Source organism: Panthera pardus, unplaced genomic scaffold (assembly GCF_024362965.1).
Source record: "Panthera pardus isolate Hobbes unplaced genomic scaffold, ASM2436296v1 HiC_scaffold_24, whole genome shotgun sequence".
Classification (NCBI taxonomy): Eukaryota; Metazoa; Chordata; class Mammalia; order Carnivora; family Felidae; genus Panthera; species Panthera pardus.
The window spans coordinates 41073219-41099642 of record NW_026526810.1 but is presented as its reverse complement, the minus strand read 5'-3'; the positions used below and the strand labels follow the sequence as shown (position 1 = coordinate 41099642).

General features: G+C 35.4%; 1 protein-coding gene across 4 annotated transcripts in view; it reads right to left on the bottom strand.

Annotated features, from left to right (window-relative positions):
• RFX7 (regulatory factor X7) overlaps window positions 1–26424 on the bottom strand; it is a 134035-nt gene that overhangs the window by 12206 nt on the left and 95405 nt on the right. For all 4 annotated transcript variants that reach the window (XM_053889037.1, XM_053889038.1, XM_053889040.1 and 1 more), the window contains exons 6-7: window positions 1468–1584; window positions 111–195 (exon numbers count right to left, since the gene is read on the bottom strand). In XM_053889037.1, the coding sequence (XP_053745012.1) occupies window positions 111–195; window positions 1468–1584 (202 nt within the window). The remainder of the gene's footprint in view (window positions 1–110; window positions 196–1467; window positions 1585–26424) is intronic.

The window sequence follows — 26424 nt, the reverse complement described above, 5'->3', positions numbered from 1 at the left end:
GCATAGTTCCTGGTCCCTGGTTTTATCAAAAGGAGACTATGCAGTATGCTTTTCAATGCTGAAAATAAGGCATGACTCTACTTAGTAAAAAGAAAAGGCAGAATTCTTACCCCATCTCCAGTTTTGTGAAAATCAAGATTGGGCAGTGTTGGCATGTGAACAAAGGCTTTTTTCCTTAGTCCACTGTAGCAATATGTAATAAACAGTTAAGGTCTAAAGCATTCTAAATTAAATGAACTGCTTATATAATTAGCATTTGAGAAGTAGCCATACATAAGAATACAATCAACATGAGATAACAACTACTTTCAGAGTTCCTCGGTAAGAGCAACCATAATATTATAAACTCAGGACACTTTCACTCTTTTCAAACTGAAATAGTCTGCAGAATGTTACTGTCTTAAATGAAACAAAATCATTTTCATCTGTTATAAATTTTATGAATAAATGTTCCTAATAGGCTGTGCCAACCACCAGCAACAAACAGGTCAGAAGGAAAGGAATATCCAGATGGAAACCTGGCACACCAGAGGGAAACTTTAGCCCAGGGCACTGGGACAAAAACAACTCTTAAAGAGTGTCACAAGGGCTTTAACCTTTTCAGTTCTTTTTCCACTGAAACACACAGGATTATCACCTGTAACATGCCAAAGACCCATCAAGACATTTTTGTTTGTACACAGGGAACAATGATGGGTCATGCAACAAGTGGCTAGAGAACACCTGGAGCAGTGCCCCTTCCCTCCCCTTTCCTCTCATCTCCACAGGAGTGAGCTTCTGTGCTTCGAAAAAGACCAAGGGCTAAGTAATGAGAAATAATGTTTTTCTAATACAGAGACCCTCTATTTTACAATCTTCTTCCAAGAGAAGGAAAGACTTTAATAAGTTCTTAATCTTCATTTCCTTCTGTTTGCTACTAAGCATTTCTCTGTCACAAGAGGGACATTTTGTATGCTCTGGCTTTAATTTTAATATGGCTTTAAATGGTTGGCTGAAAAATACTTTAAAGAGAATATAATCTTCCAGTACAAATTCCACAAGAAATTTTCTTGAATGTTGTACATTTTGCCAAGAAGATCCCTACGTTTCAAAATTACAGGAAGAAGACAGCTAACATCTTTCCCCACTTTTATTGATATGACTTACTACTGCTGCACTCTGGCATGTCTCAGTTAATTCTTATTATTGAAGAAAAGGAGATCAGACCAGTAAGAACACACAAGAATGACAGAACAAGGTGAAATCTATCAAAATCCTAAAACCACTATTTGTTATTTCTCTGGCAGTTTGATATATAGCCAGGAAAATAATGTTTGCAATTATTCTACTAAGAGCTTTAGAGTTGTTTGTATCTGTTGACTTAAATTTATTTCTAAATATAGTTGCTAGTTGAACTACAACAGCAGATGTTCTGTAATAAGTGATTACTAAAGAGATTACTAAAAAAACCATTCTGGTAAAGGATATTTAGATTTGCCTCTTGTGCCCAGGCGACGTGCCTTCATGTTTGGAAAGACATTTTTCATGATCTTTCCAAAATCAGCAGCACTTAATGGATGGTAACCAAGATTGTCGCAATAGCTCCTGCAAAAGAAGGAGGTACCAATTTAGAGCAAAAAAATTCAGAATACATAGGACAGTGCTATTTCAATACAATTTGACTACTCTGACAAAATAAAAAACCACATCTTCAAGTCATTCACCACAATTTTCATTGATTGTTCTTTGGAGGCTAACTCAGGTTTAGTTAGCTTGTTTCATCCTCAGGGTATACAATACCACTGCTTTCAACAGCATACAAAAAACTTGTAGTAAGAGATACTGGTGGTACAAAGTTTTCCAATTACAATCCAACCCTGCACTCTGAAATGAGCATATCCAGCTCAACCAGTAGGACTCGACATTTCCACATATGTATCAAGTTAATATATAGGGAGATAATTCCCAATATACACATTATGTAAGTCAGACATCAGAAACAAAACTATACGGCTTAAAAGAGAAACATGATATATTAGACCTAAAAGGGACTTTAGGGATCATCTATACCAACACTCTCATTTTACTGATAAGGGGAAAAAAAATGAAGGCACAGAGAAATTCCAAGGTCCAGTGTTCTCTCTTCACCCCTACCACTTTTATTATTGCCAGGAAAAAAGTACTTTGTAAGGCAGTAACTTCAAGTGGGAACAGGGAAACAAGCCAAGTCTTAACTACTACTGGAATCAGGTATTCTGTTTTTCTCTAGACCTGCCAGTCATAGGTACAAAGCCAATCCCTCCTCTACCAGTTCAGCAGCAGGTCAAGGCCCACATCTTGTCCTGGCTACCAAAGCCTTCCTCATAACTGCTGGCCTCTGAGAGAACCATTACCTGAGAAACACCAAAGAGGAAGTCAGAGGAATTCCAAAGTAATCCCATCAAATTTCCCCACCTCACCCCTAATTTCAGCATGGACCAGAGCAGCTTCTTGATGAAGCCATGCAGCTAAGAGCCAAAAAGAGATTTAGGAAGAAGAAACAAAGGAAAACAACTGGAAGGACTGTGAACAGGGTATAATGTTAACTGGGACTTCAGTTCTTGTAAACTGCTGAATACACTGGCAACATTCCTAAAGTGACCTGAATTTAAGAAGCCAAACTGGGAGAGATTTAATGTTATATTTAACTTGAGACTACATGTTACACTCTGAGTGGTTCAGGGGTCAGGTTTAAGGTACAAAATGAAGAGGTGACTATTTTGGGGTGCTGACAATTTAAATGAACTGCATCAAATCATAACCATTTCAGTAGCAAGTTAAATCAGTTATTTTTATGGTTTAAATAAGCACAGAAAGAAAATGTAAATGAGGTTGGTTCTTTTGCACCTCAGGGACTTGACATAACCTGAAAAGATTATTTTTCTTATTCTTCAAGTCTCAGCTCAAATGTTATTTCAAAAGTGTCTCTAACAACACTACCTTATCTAAAGCAGCGCTCTCCTGTGACACCCTCACCATATTATCTAAGAGTGTGCTCTGTTTCTTTCCTTTCATAACTTATAATAATTATGTAACAGCTGATTTACTTATCGTTTTTCTCCTCCATTAGGCTATATGTGCAACCAGGGCAGTGACCATATCTATGTGGTTCACCACTGTATTGTCCGCATTAAGAAGATTTAAGAGGTCCCATTCAGTCTTAATATGACATTAAGTACATCATACTTAAAACAAAAAAACCTTAAAGAAACACATAAAAAGGCAATAAAGAAAACACTGCCCACTAGGCTCTTGTGATAGCATTGGCATATATATATATGCCTAAAAGAACTGACACCAGATAAAGAAAAGCAGGACAATGAGTCTAATAAGAGATGTAATATATCCACTCTATTCTCCCTCTGGGACTTAAGTTTTCATGTTTTTTTCATTATATTAGTATACCAAAATTTTTTGCTTTGGTGGAAGGGATGTGTGAAAGGTTGGCAAAGTTAAATATCAAGATGATCAATGCAAAATGTGCTTGTCAAATCCTGAGTGTAACTTTGGAATATGACCACCCCATTTCATGTTTTTTGATTCTTATTTATTCCATTAGAAGAGAGGAATTCCCCTTTAGGAAGATTGATTTTTTTTTTTTTTTTTTTTTACAATGACCTTATCTTTAGTATACTCTAGTAGATAAATAAGTACCTTGTAGACATAAACAGCTCAAATTACTCTTCCTGAATCAAATAGTAGATAATGTTAAGAATAAAACTGCTTATGATTAAAAATTCTATAGTTGACATCTTATATGTCAAAGAGAACACAGAGAGCCCCAAATTAAAAGCAACCATACTTGAAATAGGTCATAGATTTATTTAATTTTATGAAACCTCAGAACTGGCAATACATTCAGAAGTTGTATGGTTTAATTTCCTGCTGGATGTGAAAATGACCATGCTCATACATGATGGTTACATCAGTATGACAGTGTGAACACTTCCCCTGATAGAGACGGCTCTATACTGTGAGGTGGCCTATTCAATTTTAAGTGGTTCTAATTTTCAAAGAAAAAGAATTTCATTATTAGAGCCCATTCTCCATTGGGAAGACATATTCACTGATTTCACTTTAATCTGAGTAAATATTTTTAGGTTACCTATTCATAATTTTGAAACCAGCTATAGGTTATTCCAGCCCATGTGGAGATTTTGGTTAGTCTCCATCTGGTTTTCCTGGTTCATAATTTTAACTGCCGGTTGATCAGGCAAGATATGGTGTCAGTTAATATCTAACTCAGTGTCAGATTATATTTACCCAACACTTAAAACAATGGGAAGGAACAATGTTCTGTTCACAGGATAACTAATACCGTAATGCAATTCTTAAAATGAGATTTTTTTTGGGGGGGGGGTTGTTTTTGGTCTCACTCTTTTTTTTTTTTTAAATATGCTTTTCAATCTTTGAAATTAAGCCTAACATTCAGCATAATCCTCAACACATCACTCAAAATCCTTGTAGCAAGTCAATCTTCAATGTTTATTCATATCATTTATAAATTAACTATGTAAGTTACACAATGCTTAAAGGTACAAAAATATAAACTAGTCAAAAATACTAGTGGCAAAAATACAGTCTTAGGATACCTTAACATACCTGGACATTTCTGAGTGATTTGTATGCATTACATTATTTAATTCTCTCAGTGACCTTGAGGCAGGTATTTTTCCCCCCAGCAGAGTTGTTTTTATTGTCTTGTAAGACATGAAGTTTCAAAACCATTATATTATACAGGAACTCCTGTTTTCTTATAGATGTAAAAGAAAATGGCCTTAGCATAATTTATATGAAAACATGTACATGTATTTCACTACATGTAAAATATATATACATTATTTATAGTGCCAGAATTCAATAAATGTCAATTGATAAGGATGGTGATACAGGAGTCTGGTCTCTAAAATGCACTTAAGCTGTCTCACTGCAATAGCACATTACTACCTATAAAAAGTGTGATGCAAAAAAAAAGAAAAGTGTGATACACTACCAGGTAGAAAATCAAGGAAGACAGCATTAGATGTATAGAAAATGTTATAGAGCATAACTACTTTATTTCTAAGAAGATAGATTTACTTTGTGTAGCAAAAATTCTGACTGGCACATTCTCAGCTGTGAGCTACAATTCGTGGCATGTTAGTGTCTTCATGAATGATTTCAAGATCCACACTTTTTTATTTTTAATTTTTTAATGTTTATTTTTGAGAGAGAGAGAGAGAGCGCACGCAAGTAGGGGAGGGGCAGAGACAGAGGGAGACACAGAATCTGCAGCAGGCTCCAGGCTCTCAGATGTCAGTATAGAGGCTGATGTAGGTCTCGAAGTCACAAACCATGGGATCATGACCTGAGCCAAAGTTGGATGCTAAACCAACTGAGCCACCCAGGTGCCCCTTGATTCATTCTTTTTTTTAAAAACCTTTTGATCCCCTTCACCCATTTTTCCCACCCTCCTGAACCCCTCCCTGCCTTTGGCAATCACTAGTCTCTGTATCTACCAACTTTCTTTTATTTTTAAATTTTTAAGAATCCACATATAAGAGAGATGATACGGTATTTGTCTTTCTCTATCTTCACTTAGCATAATGCCCGCAAGCTCCATCCATATTGCCTGAACTGGCAAGATTTCACTTGTTTCTCTAGTGAATAATATTCTTGTGCGTGTATGTACCACAATCTCTTCATCCATTCATCCATCAAAGGACACTTAGGTTGTTTTCATATCTTGGCTATTGTAAATAGTGTTGTGATGAATATGGGGGAGCAGATATCCTTTTGAATTAGTGTTTTCATTTTTGGATAAGTACCTAGAACTGCTAGATCATATGGCAGTTCTATTTTTAACATTTTGAGGAATCTCCATATTATTTTCCATAGTGGCTGCACCAATTTACATTCCCACCAACAGTGCACTAAGAATTCTCTTTTCTTACTACCTCGCCAACACTTGCTATTTCTTGTCCTTTTGAGAACAGCAATTCTTACAGGTCTGAGGTGATACTTCATTATGGTTTTAATTTGCATTTCCCAAATGATTAATGATATTGAGCAACTTTTCATATAACTGTTGGCCACCTGTAGTCTTCTTTGGAAAAATGTCTGTTTAGATCTTCTACCCAGTTTTTAATCAGTTTGCCTTTTGCTATTGGGTTGTATGAATTCTAAATTTTGCATATTTTCCCCTTATGATAGATAGTTTATAAATATTTTCTCATATTCAGTAGGTTGCTCTTGTATTTTGTTGAGTTTCCTTTGCTGTGAAGGAGGATTTTAGTTTGATGTAGTCTCATTTGTATATTTTTCCTTTTATTGCTTTTACTTAAGGTGCCAGATTAAAAAAAAAAAAAAAAGATCAAAGCCAAGACCTATATTTTCTTCTAGAAGTTTCACGGTTTCAGGTCTTATGTTCAAGTCTCTAATTGCTTTGAGTTGGTTTTTGGGTATGGTCTAAGATAGGAGTCCAGTTTCCATGCTTTGGCATGTGGCTGTCCAGTTTTCCCAACACCATTTATTGAAGAGACTGTCCTTATGCCATTGTATATTCTTGGCTTCCTCTGTCATAAATTAATTGACCATATATGTATGGGTTTATTTCTGAGCTCTCTACTCTGTTCCATGGATCCATTTTTCTGTTTTTATGCCAGTACCTTGATTACTTGTTACTTTGCTAACAGAGTTTGAAATCAGGGAGTGTGATGTCTTCAGCTTTGTTCTTCCATCTCAAGATGATTTTGGCTATTTGGGGCCTTTTGTAGTTCCATACAAATTTTAGGATTCTTTGTTCTATTTCTGTGAAAAATGCCATTGAAAATTTAATAGGGATTGCATTGAATATGTAGATTGCTCTGGGTAGTACAGACATTTTAACAATATTATTTCTTCCAATCCATGAGCATGGAATATCTTTTCATTTGTGTCTTCAATTTTTTCCTTATGTTTTGTAGTTGAGGGTACACAGGTCTTTTATCTCTTTAGCAAAATTTATTCCTAGGAATTTACTCTTTCTGATGCAATTATGAATAGGATTGTTTTCTTAACTTCTTTCTGATAGTTCATTAGTGTCTAGAGACACAACAGATTTTTGTGTATTGATTTTGTAACCTGCAACATTATTGAATTCATTATTAGCTCTAACAGCTCGCTGACCCAGTCTTTAGGGTTTTTGATATATAGTAACACATCATCTGCAAATGTCTTTTCCAAATTGGATGTTTTAAATTTCTTTTTCTTGCCTAATTGCTCTATGACTTTCGATACTATGTTGAAAAGTAGTGAGAGTAGGCATCCACATCTTGTTCCTGATCTTACAGGAAAAGCTTCCAGCAGTTCACTGTTGAGTGTGATGTTAGGTGTGGACTTGTCATATATGGCCTTTATTATGTTGAGGTATATTCCCTCAACCCACTTTGTTGAGGGTTTTTATCATGGATATTGAATTCTGTCAAATGCTTATTCTGCATTTACTGAGTTAATCATAGGATTATCTTTCAATTTATTAATGTGGCCTATCACCTGTTGATTGAAGACAGTAAACCACTCTTATATCCCTGAAATAAATTATTGATAGGTATGTACTTAACTGTCATCTTGTTAATTGTTTTCTGGCTGTTTTTGTAGTTCTTCTCTGTTCTTTTCTTCTTCCCTCACTCTCTTTGTGGTTTTATGGCTTTCTTTAGTGGTATGCTTATACTGCTTTCTCTTTATCATATGAGCATTTAGTATAGGTTTTTGCTTTGTGGTTACCAGAAGGCTTACATATAACAACTTATAGCTACAATAGTCTAAGTTTATAACTTAAGTTTGATCGCATTTTTTTTAAATTTTATTTTATTTTTAACGTTTATTTATTTTTGAGACAGAGAGAGACAGAGCATGTACGGGGGAGGGTCAGAGAGAGGGAGACACAGAATCTGAAACAGGCTCCAGGCTCTGAGCTGTCAGCACAGAGCCCGACGCGGGGCTCGAACTCACGGACTGTGAGATCATGACCTGAGCCGAAGTCGGCCACTTAACCAACTGAGCCACCCAGGCGCCCCTTGATCGCATTTTAAAGCTCACCTTCCACATTTTATATTTTTATGTTACATCTTTCTGTCTTATATACATCCTTTACTAATTATTATAATCAGTTATTTTTACTTTTGTCTTTGAAACTTCACTAGTGATTACTACCTTTTTACTATATATTTACTTTTGCAGTAAGAGTTACTCTTTCATACATTTTCCTGTTATTAGTTTGTGTTTTTTCAGCTTAAAGAAGTCCCTTTAATATTTCTTGTAAGGCCAATTTAGTGGTGATAAAATCCTTTAGCTTTTATTTCTCTGGAAATCTCTTTATCTTTCCTTCAAGTCTCAAAGATAACTTTGCCAGGTAGAGTATTCTTGGTTGGAAATTTTTTTCTATCAGCACATTGAATATATCCTGCCACTCTCTTCTGGCCTGCAAATTTTCTGCTGATGGATCTGATGCTAGTCTTAGGGGGTTCCCCTGTATATAACAAGTTGCTTTTGTCTTGCTGCTTTAAAAATTCTGTCTTTAAACATTTTAATTATAATGTATCTTGGGTGGGTCTCTGAGTTCATCTTAATTTGAACTCTCTGGGCTTCATGGATCTGGGTATGTTTCCTCCTCATATTTGGAAGGTTTTCAGCCATTATTTCTTATTTGAAGAAATAAAAGCTGTGTCGCAGATCACTAGTCTTAGGGATCTTGAGACACAAGCCCTGTTGCTTTTCAAACTTAGATACTTTGGGAGCTCATCTCCCAAGTTTAAGTCTTAAAAGTTATGGTGCCCAATGTGGTGTTCAAATCTTTTGCTCCTCATGGAGGAATTCTGGGTTTTGAGTTCCCTCCTGATTATGGGTCACCTGAGAGTGGGGTTTATGGTGAGACTCTGTTCCAGGCCCTTTTATCTGCTTGGATGTGGTTTTCTTCTCATTTGTCCAATGTGTAGTCATCACTCAGCCAGTCTTTAGTTTTTTTTTAGAGGAAAACTGTTCATATGTAGCTGTAGAGTCAGTGTGCCTGTGGGACAAGGGGAGTTCAGGATCTTCCTACATCACCATCATGTACCATTTTCCTCAGTTATTTTTATTATACATACACAGTTTAGAGATGAGGAACTTACATAGAGAGGTAAATCTGGAAAGAATTTAGTTATCCAGCTGATCTTACAGATGGGAAATATTGTTAATTAGTAACTACAAGCAAACTGAATGCTTGGAAGGCAACCAAAATTATGTCACTGAATTTTTTTCTAACATTTATACAGAGAAGTATTTTTTTAACTTTTTTTTTTAAAAGTAATCTCTACACCAAACGTGGGTCTCAAACTCACAACCTGAAGATCAAGAGTTGCATGCTGTACTGACTGAGCCAGCCAGACATGCCCAAAGAGAAGAATTTATTAAAAATTACTGATTTTCTACTAAAAGCCCCTTTTCTTAACAAGATCCACACTATTGTTTTGGTGAGGCTTAACATTCATGTATTATAGATGGTAACAAAAGGTAGAGGAATTTAGAGAGGTCCCAGTTATATTGTTGGGTACAGTTATATTGCTTTAAAAGTATTAATCACACAATACATTTGCCAGGTAATCTGAAGACAAATGAGGTAAAAGTAATATGGCCAAATATCTAATTAGCTTGAGCCTTTGAAAAGTGGAACAGTTGTTGAAATTCTCTAATATGTTTAAGGTACAATTAGCTCCTGAGACTCTGGAGAGAAAACTCTTTGAAAGTACCTAAACTTGATCATAAACAGATTTGATTTTTCTTAGTGTTCCACATTCTGGGTAGAACAATATTACACAGCTAAGTCTGAGGCACAAGTGAAGTCTGCTGGGCTCTCGCATTTGGCAAGGATACTTGGAGAACACTGGAGAAGTGCACAGTGCAATGGTTTGCTGTACCAGAGGACAGCAGAGCTGGAAAAGGACTGTGTACGTTTGTTAGGTTAGTTATGGTGTCTCTAATCTAAACCCTGGAGAGAATTTAGAGCTGTTAGTAGTACTATTAAGCCAAGTTTAGACTAAGATAAAATACCACTTGTTGAAATTCAGGGAACCTTATTTTTGTGGTAAATAACTACATAATGAACAATATATCTAAAAGATTACTTTGTTTGAAGTCAACAACGTTAATTTTAAGAAGAGTTAAATTATAATGTATATATAAAGCAAATAATCATGTATGACCTTATTACCCAGGTCTTCCCTTCCAACTTGCCTTTCCTTTTTATGGGCTTATTACCCATGATTTTAGATAATAATCCCAAGGGAAAAAAATTTGTGTCCTTAACTATTTAATCACAGTAAAAAAGGAAATATTTCTTTTATTATTTCTTAAGAAAGGCTTGATTTCTCACTGTTGCTTATGAAAGAGCCATTTAAAACAACTATTCTTTTGGTCAATTTGTATTGTATCTTTTTTTAAAAATAAAGACTATATATATAAAAAAATTACAAGTGTACACACATAAGTATATACATATGCTGATAACATTCTGTATGCAGTGCTCCTGTGGTACCCTTATTTTTATTTTTCAATTGTCTCAGTTTTCAGTTCTTCTAACATAAAATGTTCAGATTATATGAATACAGATAGTAACTGCCTACAGTTTAAGAATGAACAAAAACACGGACGCATGCAGCACCTGGGTGGCTCAGGCCATGATCTCACAGTTTGTGAAATCAAACCCCGCACCTGGCTCTACGCTGACAATGCAGAGCCTGCTTGGGATTCTGTTTCCCTCTCTCTCTTTCTCTTTGCCCTTCCCCTGCTCATGCACACATTCTCTCTCTCTCTCTCTCTGAAATAAATAAACTTTAAAAAACAAACAAAACACTGAAGCAATGCTTTGACCCAATGAATTCCTGATTAACCATCTCTCTTCTCTAAATTTCCATCAAAATCCAATTTTACTATACTAATAGTTCTTCAATAGTTTCAAACATTTCTTAAAATCCTGTTAGTAAGAGGATAAATCTGGACAAAAACAAGGTTGTCTACATTAAAAAAACAACAACACACCAATAACCTCCAACATCATCTTGTACAATCATACCATTTTGTAGATGATAAAACTAAGGAACAGAAAGGTAAAAATGATTTACAAGGGTAATTAATTATTGAGTGATTCTTTATATCACTGATGAGCCAAGCAGTTTTATATAATGAGTATTTAATACATAATGACTGGTGGCACTGCTAATTTTCAAAAGGCTCCTTCTTAAGAACACCGATCAGTTCCCAAATTGATTTGCTACATAAAATCTCACACCAATAAACACATATAGATACTATACAGTATGGCATTCTTCTATAAACTACATCAGCAGGAAATAAAAGAGATATATTTAACCTGCCTTTAATGAGAATAATGGACAAAGACTTAAATACATTCTCCACAAGAGCAGAGAGCCAATTGGCTAAAAACACATATAAAAATCCCCTCAACTTTAGTCATCAAGGAAATGCAAATGGAAACCCAAAGTGGGGGCGGGGGGAATCCCTCATGTTCACACACAATAAAATGAACAAAGAAACGGTGGTATATATTCATAAATGGAATAGTGAACAGCTATTAGAATGAGGGAACCAAAACCATGTGAAACAAAATGCATGAATCTTACAAACATGTTGAATAAAAAAGAACACAGATAATAAATTACTGTATAGGGGTGCCTGGGTGGCTCAGTTGGTTAAGCATCTGACTTCAGCCCAGGTCATGATCTAATGGTGAGTGAGTTCAAGCCCCGTATTGGGCTCTGTGCTGACAGCTCAGAGTCTGGAGCCTGCTTCAGATTCTGAGTCTCCCTCTCTCTCTGCCCCTCTCCCATTAGCACACTAATGTGTGCTAGTCAGTCTCTCTCTCTCTTTCAAAAATAAATAAACTTAAAAAAATTATTATATAATCTCATTCATATAATATTAAAAAATAAACAAAGCTAATCTGTGGTGTCAGAAGCCAGGAGAGCAGTTACTCTTGGTAGGGCTAGGGTGGTGGTTCTGGGAAGAGAGTGATTAGGAGGGGACCCAGAGGGCTTTCTGGGATGATGGTAATGTCATGCTCAGTTTCTTGATCCGGATGCTTGCAGTATGAGTGTACTCACTTTGTGAAAATTTACCAAGTTGTACACTTAAAATCTGTACAATTTTTAGTGTGTATGCTATACCTCAATACAAGCTACAATAAATATTGTAAATAAGATGCTATGACAGAAATATATATAAGGTGCCATGTGATCACAGAAAAGGGAGTCATTTAATTTAAATAATTAAGGGTACAATGGTATATGGAGAAAGTGGATTTAAATTGGGCCTTAGAAAAAAAGCAGATTTATCATATGAGTGGTAGGGTGGGATGGGGGTGAGGCAGATCTGTTTCATGTGGAGGACAAAATGTGAACAAAAAATGAAAAGAGCAGGCTGTGTTTTTAAAATCTCAAGAGGTATAAAATAGCTAAGGTGTAGGATAAATAATAGGAAAAAGGAAAAAGGGGGAAGAAAGGCTTATACAAAATAAGATTTGTAGCAGCTACGGCCAAAATGCTGGATTGTGGATGAGTCTGAATAATAACAATTGCTGCCATATATTGAGGGCTTACTATGTTCTGAGCATTGTGATAAACATTTTACAGATATAGTTTTAAGCCTTAATAAAAATAGTATGGTATTTTACAGAGGGATAGAAAGCAAATTGACACTAAAGGTTAAGGACTTGCCTGCAACTACAAATCCCAGCATATGTCTAAATTAGGATTCAAACTTGGATGTGGCTAGTTTCAAAGTCTAATCTTTCTCTACTATATAATTATACCTTTCTCTGAAAAATAAAAGTTTTGGACTTCATTCTATAGCAAAGGGAAATATCAAATACAATTTGGAAGGAGTCCTTTTTATAGTTTACACTTTTTATAGACTTTTAAAGAAAGTCTTTATAGAGGGTTTCATCTTCCAGGTGAATAGTTTTTATTTCTTATGATTAAAATGGCTATTTCATTTGCTGGTTCATTTCAGTTAACTTTTCAATAAAGTGTGGCAGTTAGAACTACAAATAACATTTCTGGGTCTTTAACATTCATGGATTTCAACTTTATACTTTTGGTGACATCAATAAAAGGAAGGGCCACTGAAATCCACTTCTCCATACAACAATGGAAAAAACTGGCAAAGCTGGTCAATATCAACTTTTCTGAATTCTGGAAATTAACCCAAAGCTTTCAGTAAACTAGAGAGCATTTACCCAAGAAAACTGGCTGATTTTCAGTAAGAACAGCTTTGTATCATTTTAACTTGCCCTGATTCCCTCAAGATCCAACAGTAGCCTTGAAAAGTAACAGCTCAACATTCCCAGTTCAGCATAGTGGTCACTAGAATAAACATAAAACAGCTGGAGCTTGCTCAAAGCCACATCCCAAAGAACTGTCATTATTTGTCTTCTGTGGTGGATTCTGTGGATGATCCCACTTTTGGCTACATCTGATCTGTCTTGTAGCTTTGTCCACTGCAAAAAGCTTTCTCCCTTGAGAGGATGGAATGGTAGGGAGAGGAAACCGTTAAAAAGAATTGTAGGCAAATGTCTTAACTTTGTGGCTGCCTAAGACAGTGGATAACAGCTGGGCAGACAACAAACTAACCAAAAACTTAAAAGGAAAAACTGGTAAATAAGACGTCCATAGAAGCTTTGGAAAGCTCCACCTTATTCCTGGGAATCTAGAAGGCCATACACATGCAAAGGGCTGTGTGCATCTCAAGACCCTAGAAAACCCCAAGCTCTCACCTCTGGCTAAACTTGAGGCTCCACAAAAGCACGCCGTAGAGGATTAAGAAGAGCTGTCAATTGCTTGACTGTTTATGGTATGCCCCAACACACACATAGCCCTTTGGGAAAGACTGGGAGATTTACTGGTTAAAGTTATTTAAAGAAATCTCTGTCCAATCAATAGCTGGCCACTAAGCTGAGTAGAGACTTCAATGACCGGATAAAAACATCAGAATTCAACACTAGCAGACTGGTTCTACAGGAAATACTAAAGGGGGGTCATTCAAGCTTCAGTGAAAGGACACCAAACACTAACTTGAATCCACAAGAAGAAATAAAGAGCACCAGTAAAGGTAGCCATATAATAAATATAAAATTCAGTCTAAATATATTTTTTCTTCTAAGTCCTTTATTCTTTCATCTGGTCTAAAAGACAGCTGCACAAAGCACTAAATATAAGTTTGTGTTGATGGGTACACAATGCATAAGATGAATGGGGTTATGGGAGAGAACATATACATATAGGAGTGAAAGATTTTGCATACTTTTGAAATTAAATTGGTATTACTCCAAACATGTTTTTTATAAATTAATGTGTTAACTACAATCTCTAGGATAACCACATATGAAAATAATTTAAAAATATATATACTAAAAGAAACAACAAGGGAATAAAAATGATTCACTGTATAATACCCATTTAATATGAAGTCAGTAATGGGGGAACTGAAGAACAAAAACATACAGGAAATAGCAAAAATGGCAAATGGAAATCCTACCTCATAATTACATTAAATGTTCACTTACATTTAACCTTTTCAATTAAAAGGCAGGGAGAGGCAGCATAGATGTAGAATAAAATATTATCAAACTATATGTTTGATACATATTACATATATATTTTAAAGTAAAAAAAAAAACCAAAGAAGTCAAAAGTAAAAGAACAGAAAAGACATAGCATGCCAAAAGTAACCAAAAGAGAACTAGGGTGCCTATATTAATATCAGAGAAAAAGCCTTTAGGACAAAAATTGTGGCTAGAAACCAAGAAAATCATTATTTCACAATAAAAGGGTTAATCAATCAAGAAGATAAAATAATTATAACCTATTATGTGCCTAAGAACAGAGCTCCAAAACACATAAAACAAAAATGGACAATAGTGAAGGGAGAAATGGATATTTCAACAATAATTTTAGATTTCAATACTCCACTTTCAATAAAGAATAGAACTAAGAAGAAATAACAAGAGGAATTAGTACTTTGCGAGGAATAGAAATGAAGCACAATATACCAAAACTTATGGGACACAGTGAAAGCAGTGCTTAAAGGGAAATTTATAGCTGCATATGCCTACATTTAAAAAGAATGGTCTCAAATAAATAACCTAATCTTCCATGTTAAGAAATTTGAAAAGAGGAAGCCAAACCTAAGGCAGGCACAAAGAGGGCATTGTAAGGAGTAGAGTGGTAATCAATAGGGAATAGAAAACCAATATAAAAGAATTAACAAGCCCCAAAGTGGATTCTTTGAAAAGATCAATAAATCTAATAAACCTCTAGATAAACTAAGATTTAAGAAACAAGACTCCCATCCAAGTACTAACCAGGCCTGACCCTGCTTAGCTTCCGAGATCAGACGAGATCGGGCGCGTAAGAAAAAAGACTCAAATAACTAAAATCAAGAATAAATGAGAAATATTACTATTAATCTTATAGGTATACCTTAGAGAAAGAAAAGATACTATAAGAGAATACTATGGAAAACTATACGCCAACAGATAGGATAAGCTACACAAAATAGACAAATTCCTAAAGACATAAATTACCAAAATGGACTCAAAAAGAAATAAGACAATCTGACCTATAAAAGGAGATTGAATTACTAATTTAAAAAGTATCTACAAAGAAGAATCTAGGCCTAGATGGTCTCACACTGGTGAATTCTACCAAACAGTTCATACCAATCCTTCACAAATTCTTTCATAAAAATAGAAGAGGGAATACTTCCAAAGTCATTCATTCTGTACGGCCAACATTACCCTGATTCCAAAATCAGACAAAGACATCACAAGAAAGAAAAATAAAAGTCCTTATGAATACAGATACAAAAATCCTTAACAAAATACTAGCAAACTGAATCAATCAGCATATATAAAACTATACACCATGACCAGGTGTGATTTATCTCAGGAATAAAGATGGATTCAACATACAAAAATTAATCAAATCAATAATGTAATATACTGTATTAATTGCATAGGGGAAAAATCTCGATATGATCATCTCAACAGGTGCAGAAAAAGTATCTGACAAACGTCAACATCCAACAAAGTGGAAGCACAATGCAAGTTCTTCACCCTGATAAAAGTCATCTATGGAAGACTGACTGCTAACAAACATCATACTTAATGGTGAGACACTGAAATCTTCCTCTTTCAAAGTGGGCAGAAGAGAAGGATGTCTACTCTCACCATTTCTATTCAACACTGTAGTAAAATTCCAGCAAGGGCAATTAGGCAAGGAAATGGAAAGAAGCCAAATAGGAAAGAAAGCGGTAAAGCTATCTCTATTCTCAGATGACATATTATATATAGAAAATTCTAAGGAATGTACTAAAAAACTATCACAGAGCTAACAAACTAGTTCAGCAAGATTGAAGGACACAAGATCAATATATAAAAATTATTATTTCTATACACTAGCAACAATCAAAAATTAAATTTAAAAAGTAACTCCACTCACAGTATCATTAAAAAAAAAACCCCAAACAACCCTTAGAAATAAACTTAATTAAGAAGTATAAGGTGGGGGCGCCTGAGTGGCTCAGTCGGTTTAAGCGTCTGACTTCAGCTCAGGTCATGATCTCACGGTTCATGAGTTCGAGCCCCGCATCAGGCTCTGTGCTGACCGCTCAGAGCCTAGAGCCTGCTTCAGATTGTGTCTCCCTCTCTCTCTGCCCCACGCCCACTTGCACTCTCTCTCTCTCTCTCTCTCAAAAATAAAATAAAAACATAAAAAAAAATTTAAGAAGAAGTGTAAGGTATATACATAAAAGCTACAAAACATCCTTGAAAAAAATTAAAGACTTAAGTAAGCTGATATATATCACATGTTCAAGGATTAAAAGAAGTAATATTGTTAAGATGGCAATACTCCTGAACTGATCTACAGATGCACTGCAATCTTCATGGAAATTCTAACTGCTTTCCTTACAGACACTGACAAACTGATGCTAAAATGCACATGGAAATTAAAGGACACAGAGGAATCAAAATAACCTGGAAAATGAACGAATTTAGAAGATTCACACTTCCCAATTTCAAAACTTACTATAAAACTAAACTAATCAAGACAGTGCAAGACTAGCATAAAGAAAGATATATAACAATGGAACAGAATTCAGAATCTGGAAATAAGCCCATACATATATGGTCAAATGATTTTCCACAAGGATGCCAAGACCATTCAATGGGGGAAGAAATAGTCTTTTCAACAAATGATGCTGGGACAACTGGGTATCAATGAGCAAAGAATGAATTTGGGTACCTACCTCACACTGTGTACAAATATAACTAAAAATGCAGACCCAAAGGTATGAACTAAAACTATAAAACACTTAGAATAAAATGGTATAAATTCCATGACCTCTGATCAGGCAAAAATTCTTTAGATAGAATACTTAAAAGCACTTAAAAGCACAAGCAACCAAAGAAAAAATAAACTGGATTTAATCACAATTAAAAACTTTTGTTCACTGTCAAAAAAAATGAAGACAACTCACACATAGGAGAAATATCTGCAAATCATAATATATGAAATAAGGTTCTAGTATCCAGAATATATGAAGAAAATATAACTAAATAATAAAGAACAGTAACAATTAAAAATGGGAAAAGAAGGAATACTTCTCAAAAGAAAATATGCAAATAAGTATATGAAAAGATGCCCATCATCATCAGTCACCAGGAAAACGCAAATCAAAACTATGAGCTATTACTTCACATGTACTAGAAGAGCTATAATAAAGAAATATGGACAAGTGTTGGCAAGAATGTGGAGAAATGCAACCCTCATACGCTGTTGGTAAGGATGTAAAATGGTGCTGCCATTGTTCAAGAACAGTTTGGTAATTCCTCAAAAACTTAAAACACAGAATTAACACACGATTCAGCAATTCTACTGTTAGTATATGCCCCTGAAAACAGAAAACACATGCCCATACAAAAATTTAGAGACTTCATAAGGAGCAAAACTTCACAGCAGCATTATTTATAATACCAAAATGTGGAAACACCTCAAAAGTTCATCAACTGATGAATGGATAAATAAAATGTGGTATATTCACACAATGGAATGATATATAATACAATACAGATAAGCTTTGAAAACATTATGTCAAGTGAAAGAAGCCAGGTAGGAAGGGCCACATAAATGTATGGTCTCATTTATATGAAATGTCAGAATGGGTAAAATCATACAGCCAGAAAGTAGATTATTGTTGCTAGATCCTGAGAGGAAGAAAGAATGGATAATGACTGCTAATGGATAAAGAATTTGGGGAAAGAATGAAAATATTCTGGCATCACTGGTGAATGATGCATGACTTTATAAATATGCTATAAGCCACTGAATTGTGCAATTTTAAAACAGTGAATTTTATAATTTGTGATTTATATCTCAAAAGATAAAATCTAAAAAGCAAAACAAAAATTTATAGTTTCATCCATCTGTGAATAATTTTCTTAATCTATGACATGCAGTAATTGAGATTTTTTTTTTACTGCTGCAAAAATCTGAATCCGATGCTTTATGACAGGAGTGGTAGTGACTCATTTGCTGGGACATGAGCTGGCTATTTGCATCTCAGTAAGGCTTCACTGTTCTTAAATCATTAAGACACATGCAGTCTCTGAAAATGACAAAAATGTTTTTTCTCTGTTAAAAATAGCCCCAAACCAGAGAATAGATGGATTGTAGAATTGTTCATTTTCTTAGACATGATAAAAGTATTATGGTCATAAGTGATTGTCCTTATCCTCAGAAGTATATCCACAGCTTTTTTTTTCACATGGTATAGGAAAAAAAACCATTCAATCTAGGTGGAGAATATCTGGATATTCTTATATTATTCTTTCAACATTTGTTATGTTTGAAAATTGTTTAATAGGATGTTGGAGAAATTGCCCTGAAAACAAAGCTATTCTTCAAAGCAGATGATTATGGTAATGAATAGAAAGTGAAGACATCTAAAAGAGTAATGATATTCCCCAAACTAGGAATCTGTTAAGGTCGTGCAGTATCTGCTTGGCAAAGTTCAGGCTGCATTACCTGGCAGCACCATTGTTTTGTAAAATAATGAATGTTAGCATGCTAGTTTTGTATTTTTCTTTTTTTTTTCTTTTTGAACATTTATTCATTTTTTTGAGATACAGAGAGTGATCAGGGGAGGGCCAGAGAGAGAAAGACACACACACACACACACACACACACACACACACACACAAAATGTGAAGCAACCTCCAGGCTTTGAGCTGTCAGCACAGATCCTAATGCAGGGCTCGAACTCATGAAACGTGAGACCAAGACCTGAGCCAAAGTCGGATGCTTAACTGACTGAGCCACCCAGGCGCCCCTCACTGACTTAAATTATTAAAGAACTTAATAATCTCTGACTAAAAAAAGTTTGGTGACAGAATGCAGTGAGCTGCAGGGTAAATAAGAGGTGAGAAAGACAGTGTTACTGTAGGGCCCCCATCTGTTGACAGAACTATCTCAGAGATCTAAAAGTTACTCAGCCTCAGGCTGAATATACTGACAAAGGGTCTACTACATGCTAGGTTACTATGGGGAGTTAAGATCAGTCTGTAGGACAAAAAAATATGCTGTGTTGCACTACCAAATGCCAAAACAAATAAAGAAGGATTCTGTCCAAATATGCTAGAAAGATCACATGCTTTAAAAAAGAAGAAAGTTGGGCGCCTGGGTGGCTCAGTTGGTTGGGTGTCCGACTTCTGTTCATGATCTCACGGTTCATGAGTTTGAGCCTTGCGTCGGGCTCTGTCCTAACAGCTCAGAGCCTGGAGCCTGCTTTGCATTCTGTGTCTCCTTCTCACTCTGCTCCTCCCATGCTTGTGTTCTGTCTCTCTCTCTCCCACCCTCTCTCAAAAATAAATAAACATTAAAAAAAAAAAACCACTTTAAAAAACGTTAAAAAAAATAAAAAAGAAAAAGTTAACATAAGTTGAAAATGCCCCCCCTTCCCCCCCCCCCCCCCCCCCCGGCTAGGAATTCCAGCTAGGAATCAGTTCTTCAGGCAGGATAACTTAACACTCAAAAAGAGTAGGTGGTAGGTGGAAGTCAGAGACAGCAAAGGTGAGGTGGAAATCTAAAGCCAGTCTGGGTAGTAGTGGGGAGGGGAAAAGGGAGTACAGGGAGTGTGCAGATTTTTAAAAGTCTACCAACAGAATAGTCCCATTTCCCCCTTCCCTATCCAGGGTCTGGGGTCCAGAACTGCTAACAGCAGCCAGTGCGTGTGCCCCGAAACAGAAGTTTAGAGGAATCCTTCTGAAAAATGATCCCTGGAGAACATAGAGACATTCAGCAATCTCTCAAGCTTGCTTAGCTAAAAGGAAAGTGCAACAGCAGACAAGCTCTGACTATACATGGAATTCCTAAAGATTTTTTTTTTAACTTGCCATTTAAAAATATAAGCAGATAACAAAAAGATCACCAGACACGTTGAAGAAAATCTCCAACATGAAGATTAAAAAAAACACACAAAAAACTTACAATAACAATAAAAAGTCAGAAGAAGCAGAGATGATACAAGAAATGAAATAAAGACTAAAGAAAATTTCACATCTCTATGTGTTGGGCAATTTGTACCCAAATTAAAATTAAGGCACAAATCCTGGGGTGCTTGGGTGACTCAGTCTGTTGAGCATCCCACTCTTGATTTCAGCTCAGGTCATGATCCCAGGGTTGTAGAATTGAGCCCCACATCGAGCTCTGTGCTCAGTGTGAAGCTTGTTTGAGACTTTCTTTCCCTCTGCCCCTCTCCCCCTCTTGCAGTCTCTCTCTCTAAAAAGAAAAAAAAAAGCACAAATCCTTAGTAATTTATCTCACTGGTGTTTATTCATAACAACATTGTTAGTATTACCAAAAGGCTACAAACAACCTAAATGTCCATCAGTTGTGGTCTAAATGAATAGTGATTCATAGCACAGAATAAGATGCAGCCATTCATAATTAGTAATCATTATGATTATGTAATTATAATTATTTAGGTATAATTCTATACTAATATAATTAATGATTCATGCTCTGTTATGAAAAGATCTCAGGATATGTTTCTGGGTAAGCAAATGTAAAGTACAAAACCATGTAGACAGTGTGCTACCATTTTTGTAAAGAAAGGGGAAACAAAAATACCTAATAGTGCTTACTTGTAACTATTACAAAATACTGCTAGAATGATAAAGAAGAAACTAATTGGAATTGCTGCATATGGGGACAGAAAATGGGTGGCTGAAAGGCAAAGGTGAGACACAATTTCTTCTATATATACCTTGTGTATCTTTTGATTTACAATGACAAGAATACAATAATTATTCAAAATTTAAATTAAAAATGATAAAACTATAGTTTTTTGTTTAGTTTTGGTTTTTGAGAGAAAGAGAGCGAGGGGGAGGGTTCAGAGGGAGAGAGAGAATCTTAAGCAGGCTCCATGCCCAGTGCGGAGCCCAACTTGGGGCTCCATCTCACAAATGTGGTATCATGACCTGAGCCGAAATCAAGAGTCAGACACTGAGCCACTGACTGAGCCACCCAGGTGCCCAAACTATAGCTTTTGATCCAACAATTCTAAGTACTCCGTACTTCAGTATTACTTTTATACAAGCACAAAGATATATAATTCAAGGTTGCTGAGTACAGTATTATTTTAATAGAAAAATATAAATAAAGGGCTTAAAAAACATGTCATCAAACATTTATATTGTGAAATACTGTGTGGCAGTTAAAAAAAAAGAATATAATAACTCTACATATATGGACAAGAAAAGCTACCTAGGACATCATACTGCTTAGTGATGAAAGTCAGACCAATATGTATAGTATGGTTTCATTTGAATTAAAAAAAAATAAAATTTAAGAATAATTGACATAACTCCTATGCATAGAAATACAGAAAGATAAAGCTGGTAGGAATATTACACTCTCAGGAAGGTAGTGGGATGAAGGAGAGAGTAAAGACTGATCTTTATTTGATGCTATACTTTTAGACTGTTTCAATTTGTTGTACTGAGCACATATTTGTATATTATATGTAGAAATAATTAATTTGAGTATCTCATGAGATGTTAATATTTAGAATGTAAAAAGAACTCCTACAACTCAATGACAGTAAAACCAAACAACCCAGTTAAAAAATGGGCAAAGGACCTGAATACATTTCTCCAAAGATGTACAAATGGCCAATAAGTACAATACATACTCAACACCGTTAACCAGTTAGGAAACACATCAAACCAAAATGAGATACTACCTAACACCCATTAAAATGGCCATCATCAAAAGACACAGAAAATAACAAGTGCTGACAAGGATGTGAAGAATCTTGTGCACTGCTGGTAAGGATATAAGATGGTGTAGCCATTATGAAAAACCACAGTGTGGTGGCTCCTCAAAAAATTAAAAATAGAATTACCATATGATCCAGCAATTTCATTTCTGGGCATATACTCAAAATAATTAAAAGCATACTTGAAAACATATTTGTACACCCATCTGTATAGCAGCATTATTCACAGTAGCCAAAAAGGAAGCAACCTAACTATCCATCAATGAAGAATAGAAAAACAAAATGTGGTATAAACATACAATCGAATATTCTGAAATATGCTATAATGGATGAACCTTAAAAACATTTTGCTGAGGGAAATAAGCTAGCCACAGAAGGACAAATATTGTATGGTTCCACTTATATGAGGTTCCTAAAGTAGTCAAATTCATAAGAGACAGAGGTAGATAGAATGGTGGTTTTGAGGGGCTGAGGGAAAAAGAAAAGTTCTGTGGGGATGGGAGGTGGTACATAACAATGTTAACGTACTTAATGCTACTGAACTACATGCTTAAAAATGGAGAAGATGGCAAATTTTATGCATTTTACCACAAATAAAAATAACAAAATACTGTGGTTTTATTATAAGAAAGGTTTAGGGGCGCCTGGGTGGCTCAGTGGTTAAGTGTCTGACTTTGGCTTAGGTCATGACCTCATGGTTCGTGAGTTCGAGCCCCACAACAGGCTCTGTGCTGACAGCTCAGAGCCTGGAACTTGCTTCAGATTCTGTGTCTCCCTCTCTCTCTGCCTCTCCCCCGCTAGTGTTTGCTCTCGCTCTCTCTCTCTCTCAAAAATAAACAAACATTAAAAACTTAAAAAAAGAAAAAGAAAGAAAAAGAAAGCCTAGTGCAAGGCTTAAAAATAGTATCTCGTCTATTTGGGAAGAGGAAACAAACACTACATTTAAATGACAATTTAGAAAAATTGCAGAATATGACAGGATGACTAACTTTATTGATTGACTGACTGAATAACTTTATATAACTAACATAAATGAGCGATTTTCAACGTTTCTCTCCCTTCCTTCCATAATGCATCTGAATTCTAAGTCACTTACTTCTCCTATCTGCCACAGTAGCTCACTTTAGATGGCAACAAGTAAAACCAGGCTAATAAGACTTACAGGTGGTGGAGTGGGGATTTAGAAGGAGATTGGGCTCCCTGCTATCACAGAGCTGCCAAAAGAAAAAGTGAATTCATTCTCCTTCTTGAAAACTACTGTTCACTGGATGTTCTGTTACATACAAATGAACTTAATCCTTACTGAATAAGGCTAAAAAAAAAAAAAAAAAAAAAAAGTCTGTTCTACTACCCACTCTCCCCCTCAACTTCCAACTACTTTTTCTTTCTCCACCTCTTAAAAAACCTGTTTTTACTCAAGGTCCTTACCAACCACCTATTTACCTTTCATGGCCTTACAATCAGGCTTCATTCCCCAGTGCAATATGGAAACTGCTCTGGCAATACATCCCAGTGGGCTATTAATGGATATGTAACATGGGCTTTTTTCTTGACTTCCTTTTACTTGAGCTGAGGCAAAGGACACTGTAGTGAACTCCTCAAAATAATCTTTTTTCTCAGATTATATCATGCTTTTTTTGTTTCTCTTTAAATTCTTCATGTTTTTCTGCCTAATCCTTAAATACCCATTTTCTCCTTATCCTTATCATTTCTCACTTTCTGAGATGTTGTTCTTTTGCTTGCTTACAGTAACTTTCCAAGGCCTACACATGGAAATAATTCTAATTTTCTTGGGTTGGTTGCTGACATCTTCTCTTGAACTCTGATTATAAGCCACCATGCATTTATTATTGCACCTTCCACTCAGAATGCACTTCTGAATCCCTAGTCTGCTTGGTAAACTCAGTTTTTACAATTTTATACACGTCATCTCTTTTGTGATGCTGGCCCTCACTCCATCAGGTTAATCTGGAAATTCTTTCTTTGTGCCCTGTTTCGTTACTGATCTGTTTCTCCTATTTGAGAGTAAGGACTATGTATATATAATGCTTGGTAAATTAATGCACTCAAATAAATTTACTTTAAAATAATTTATTTTTATTTGTTGATTGCAAAAAGCACTACTAATTTCTTCCATGATCTCTTTGTCCTTGGGAGTGGTAATGCTGAAATCTTCGCTGCATTAGTTAAAACAAAAGTACTAAATGCCCACCAACTGCCACATATCATGTTGGGGGCAGATGAAAAAGTTAAGGTAGTAAGTAAGAGCAGTGATAAAGTGATAATTCCAAGATTCAAAATATGTGATGACTGGGCTCATGGGCATCCAGTTTATATGGGTGGGGGAAATGAAAAGGATTTTATTTATTTATTTATTTATTTATTTATTTATTTATCTACTTATTTATTTTTAAATGTTTATTTATTTTCTCTTGAAAGATAGAGAAAGTGCGTGCGTGAGCAGGGGAGGGGCAGAGAAAGAGGGAGACAGAGGATCCAAAGCAGGCTCCATACTGTCAGCACAAAGCCCAACGTGGGGCTCGATCCCACAAATCAGGAGATCATGACCTGAGGTGAAATCAAGAGTCTGACGCTTAACCGACTGAGCCACCCAGGTGCCCTAAGGACTCTGATTTTAAATGAGAAGACTTGGGTTTGTACTTCCAGTTATGATTATAATGTATTTAGTATAGAGAGTGTGATTTGGAAAAGTCAGTCAACCCTTTCTACAACTGTGTCATATATGGGAACCAGTTCCTTCCCGATACAACATCACTATTGTAGCTCTATTCTGCCACTCTTTTATTATTTAGTCCATGCTTTTTCTATCACTAAAGAGTTTAAAAGTAAAAGAAGATAGTAAATGAGGACTCTGTGAAAGTACAATTGGTCAGAAACAGAGAAAGTGAGGAAAAAGAGATGATGTAACTACCCCCCTTAAAAGTCAAGTCACAGAAAAACAGAGAAAAGAAAAAACTGGGATAAAAATTTCTATGAAATAGACCACACCAAGCAAGTGTGTGGGAAAAAAATCTTACCCAAAAAATAGTAACATAAATGCTAGACAATGTATTTAGGGAAATAATTCAGACACTATTAGAATAAATTTCAATGGTAAAATCTTAAGTTTGTATCTTAAGAGACAGTTAATATCCCAATAATGAACAAAAAGTAATGCTGAAACTGATGACTTTTATGCTTTAGTTTACTTTTATGCTTTAGTTTATTTCTGATCAGTTAAAAATATTTAAAATATAATTAAGGCATGGCAAATGCTGTTCTAAAAACTTTTTAAAAGAATAGCATTTGGAGTAAATTTCCAGAGGTAATAGGAATTATTGCAAAAGAGCCCAGCGCTGAAATAACAAAACCTGGGTTCAGATGTGTCTATATCTAGACATTCATTTCTTTAAGTCACCCTTAAAGGGAGGGATGATATTTGCTTCCACTTACTTTATACAGATGCTATAACATTAAACAATATATTATAAACTTAAGAAATTTATAAATTATGTACATATGCATGGGCCTAACCTAGATTTTAGACAGGTGTAAAATATTTATATGTCATTTAACTTATGAAGTGGTTCACTGTCTTAATGTTCTTAAAACAAGTGTTTCTGGAATCTATTTCTCCTTTCAAAGCTGCCCTAAGAGTTTCATTTACACTGATTAGCAGAATAGAAACCATAAACTTAGCTGGTAAGTACCAAAGTATCATACATGTTGAATTAATGTTTATACACAAAATGGTTATATATAAAAATTAAAACAATCATATTCCTTAAAATATTAAATCTTATAAAAAAGGGATTTGGACAGAACACTTGTGTACCAGAAAACACTGCAGCCAAGGTTGTCAAGTTTAGAAATCTGAAAGTTTGTGATTCTTCTCAGAATGAAAGCAGATTTTCAGGACTGCTAGCATCGGCCACATATTAATTAGTAAGAAATCCATTTAACATTAATGCTTGTGTTTCTCCATCAGGCGGCAGGAAAAAGCAGTAGAAGCTGCAGCTGCTGCCATCCCTGTTACTAAATGTTTGCACACATCAG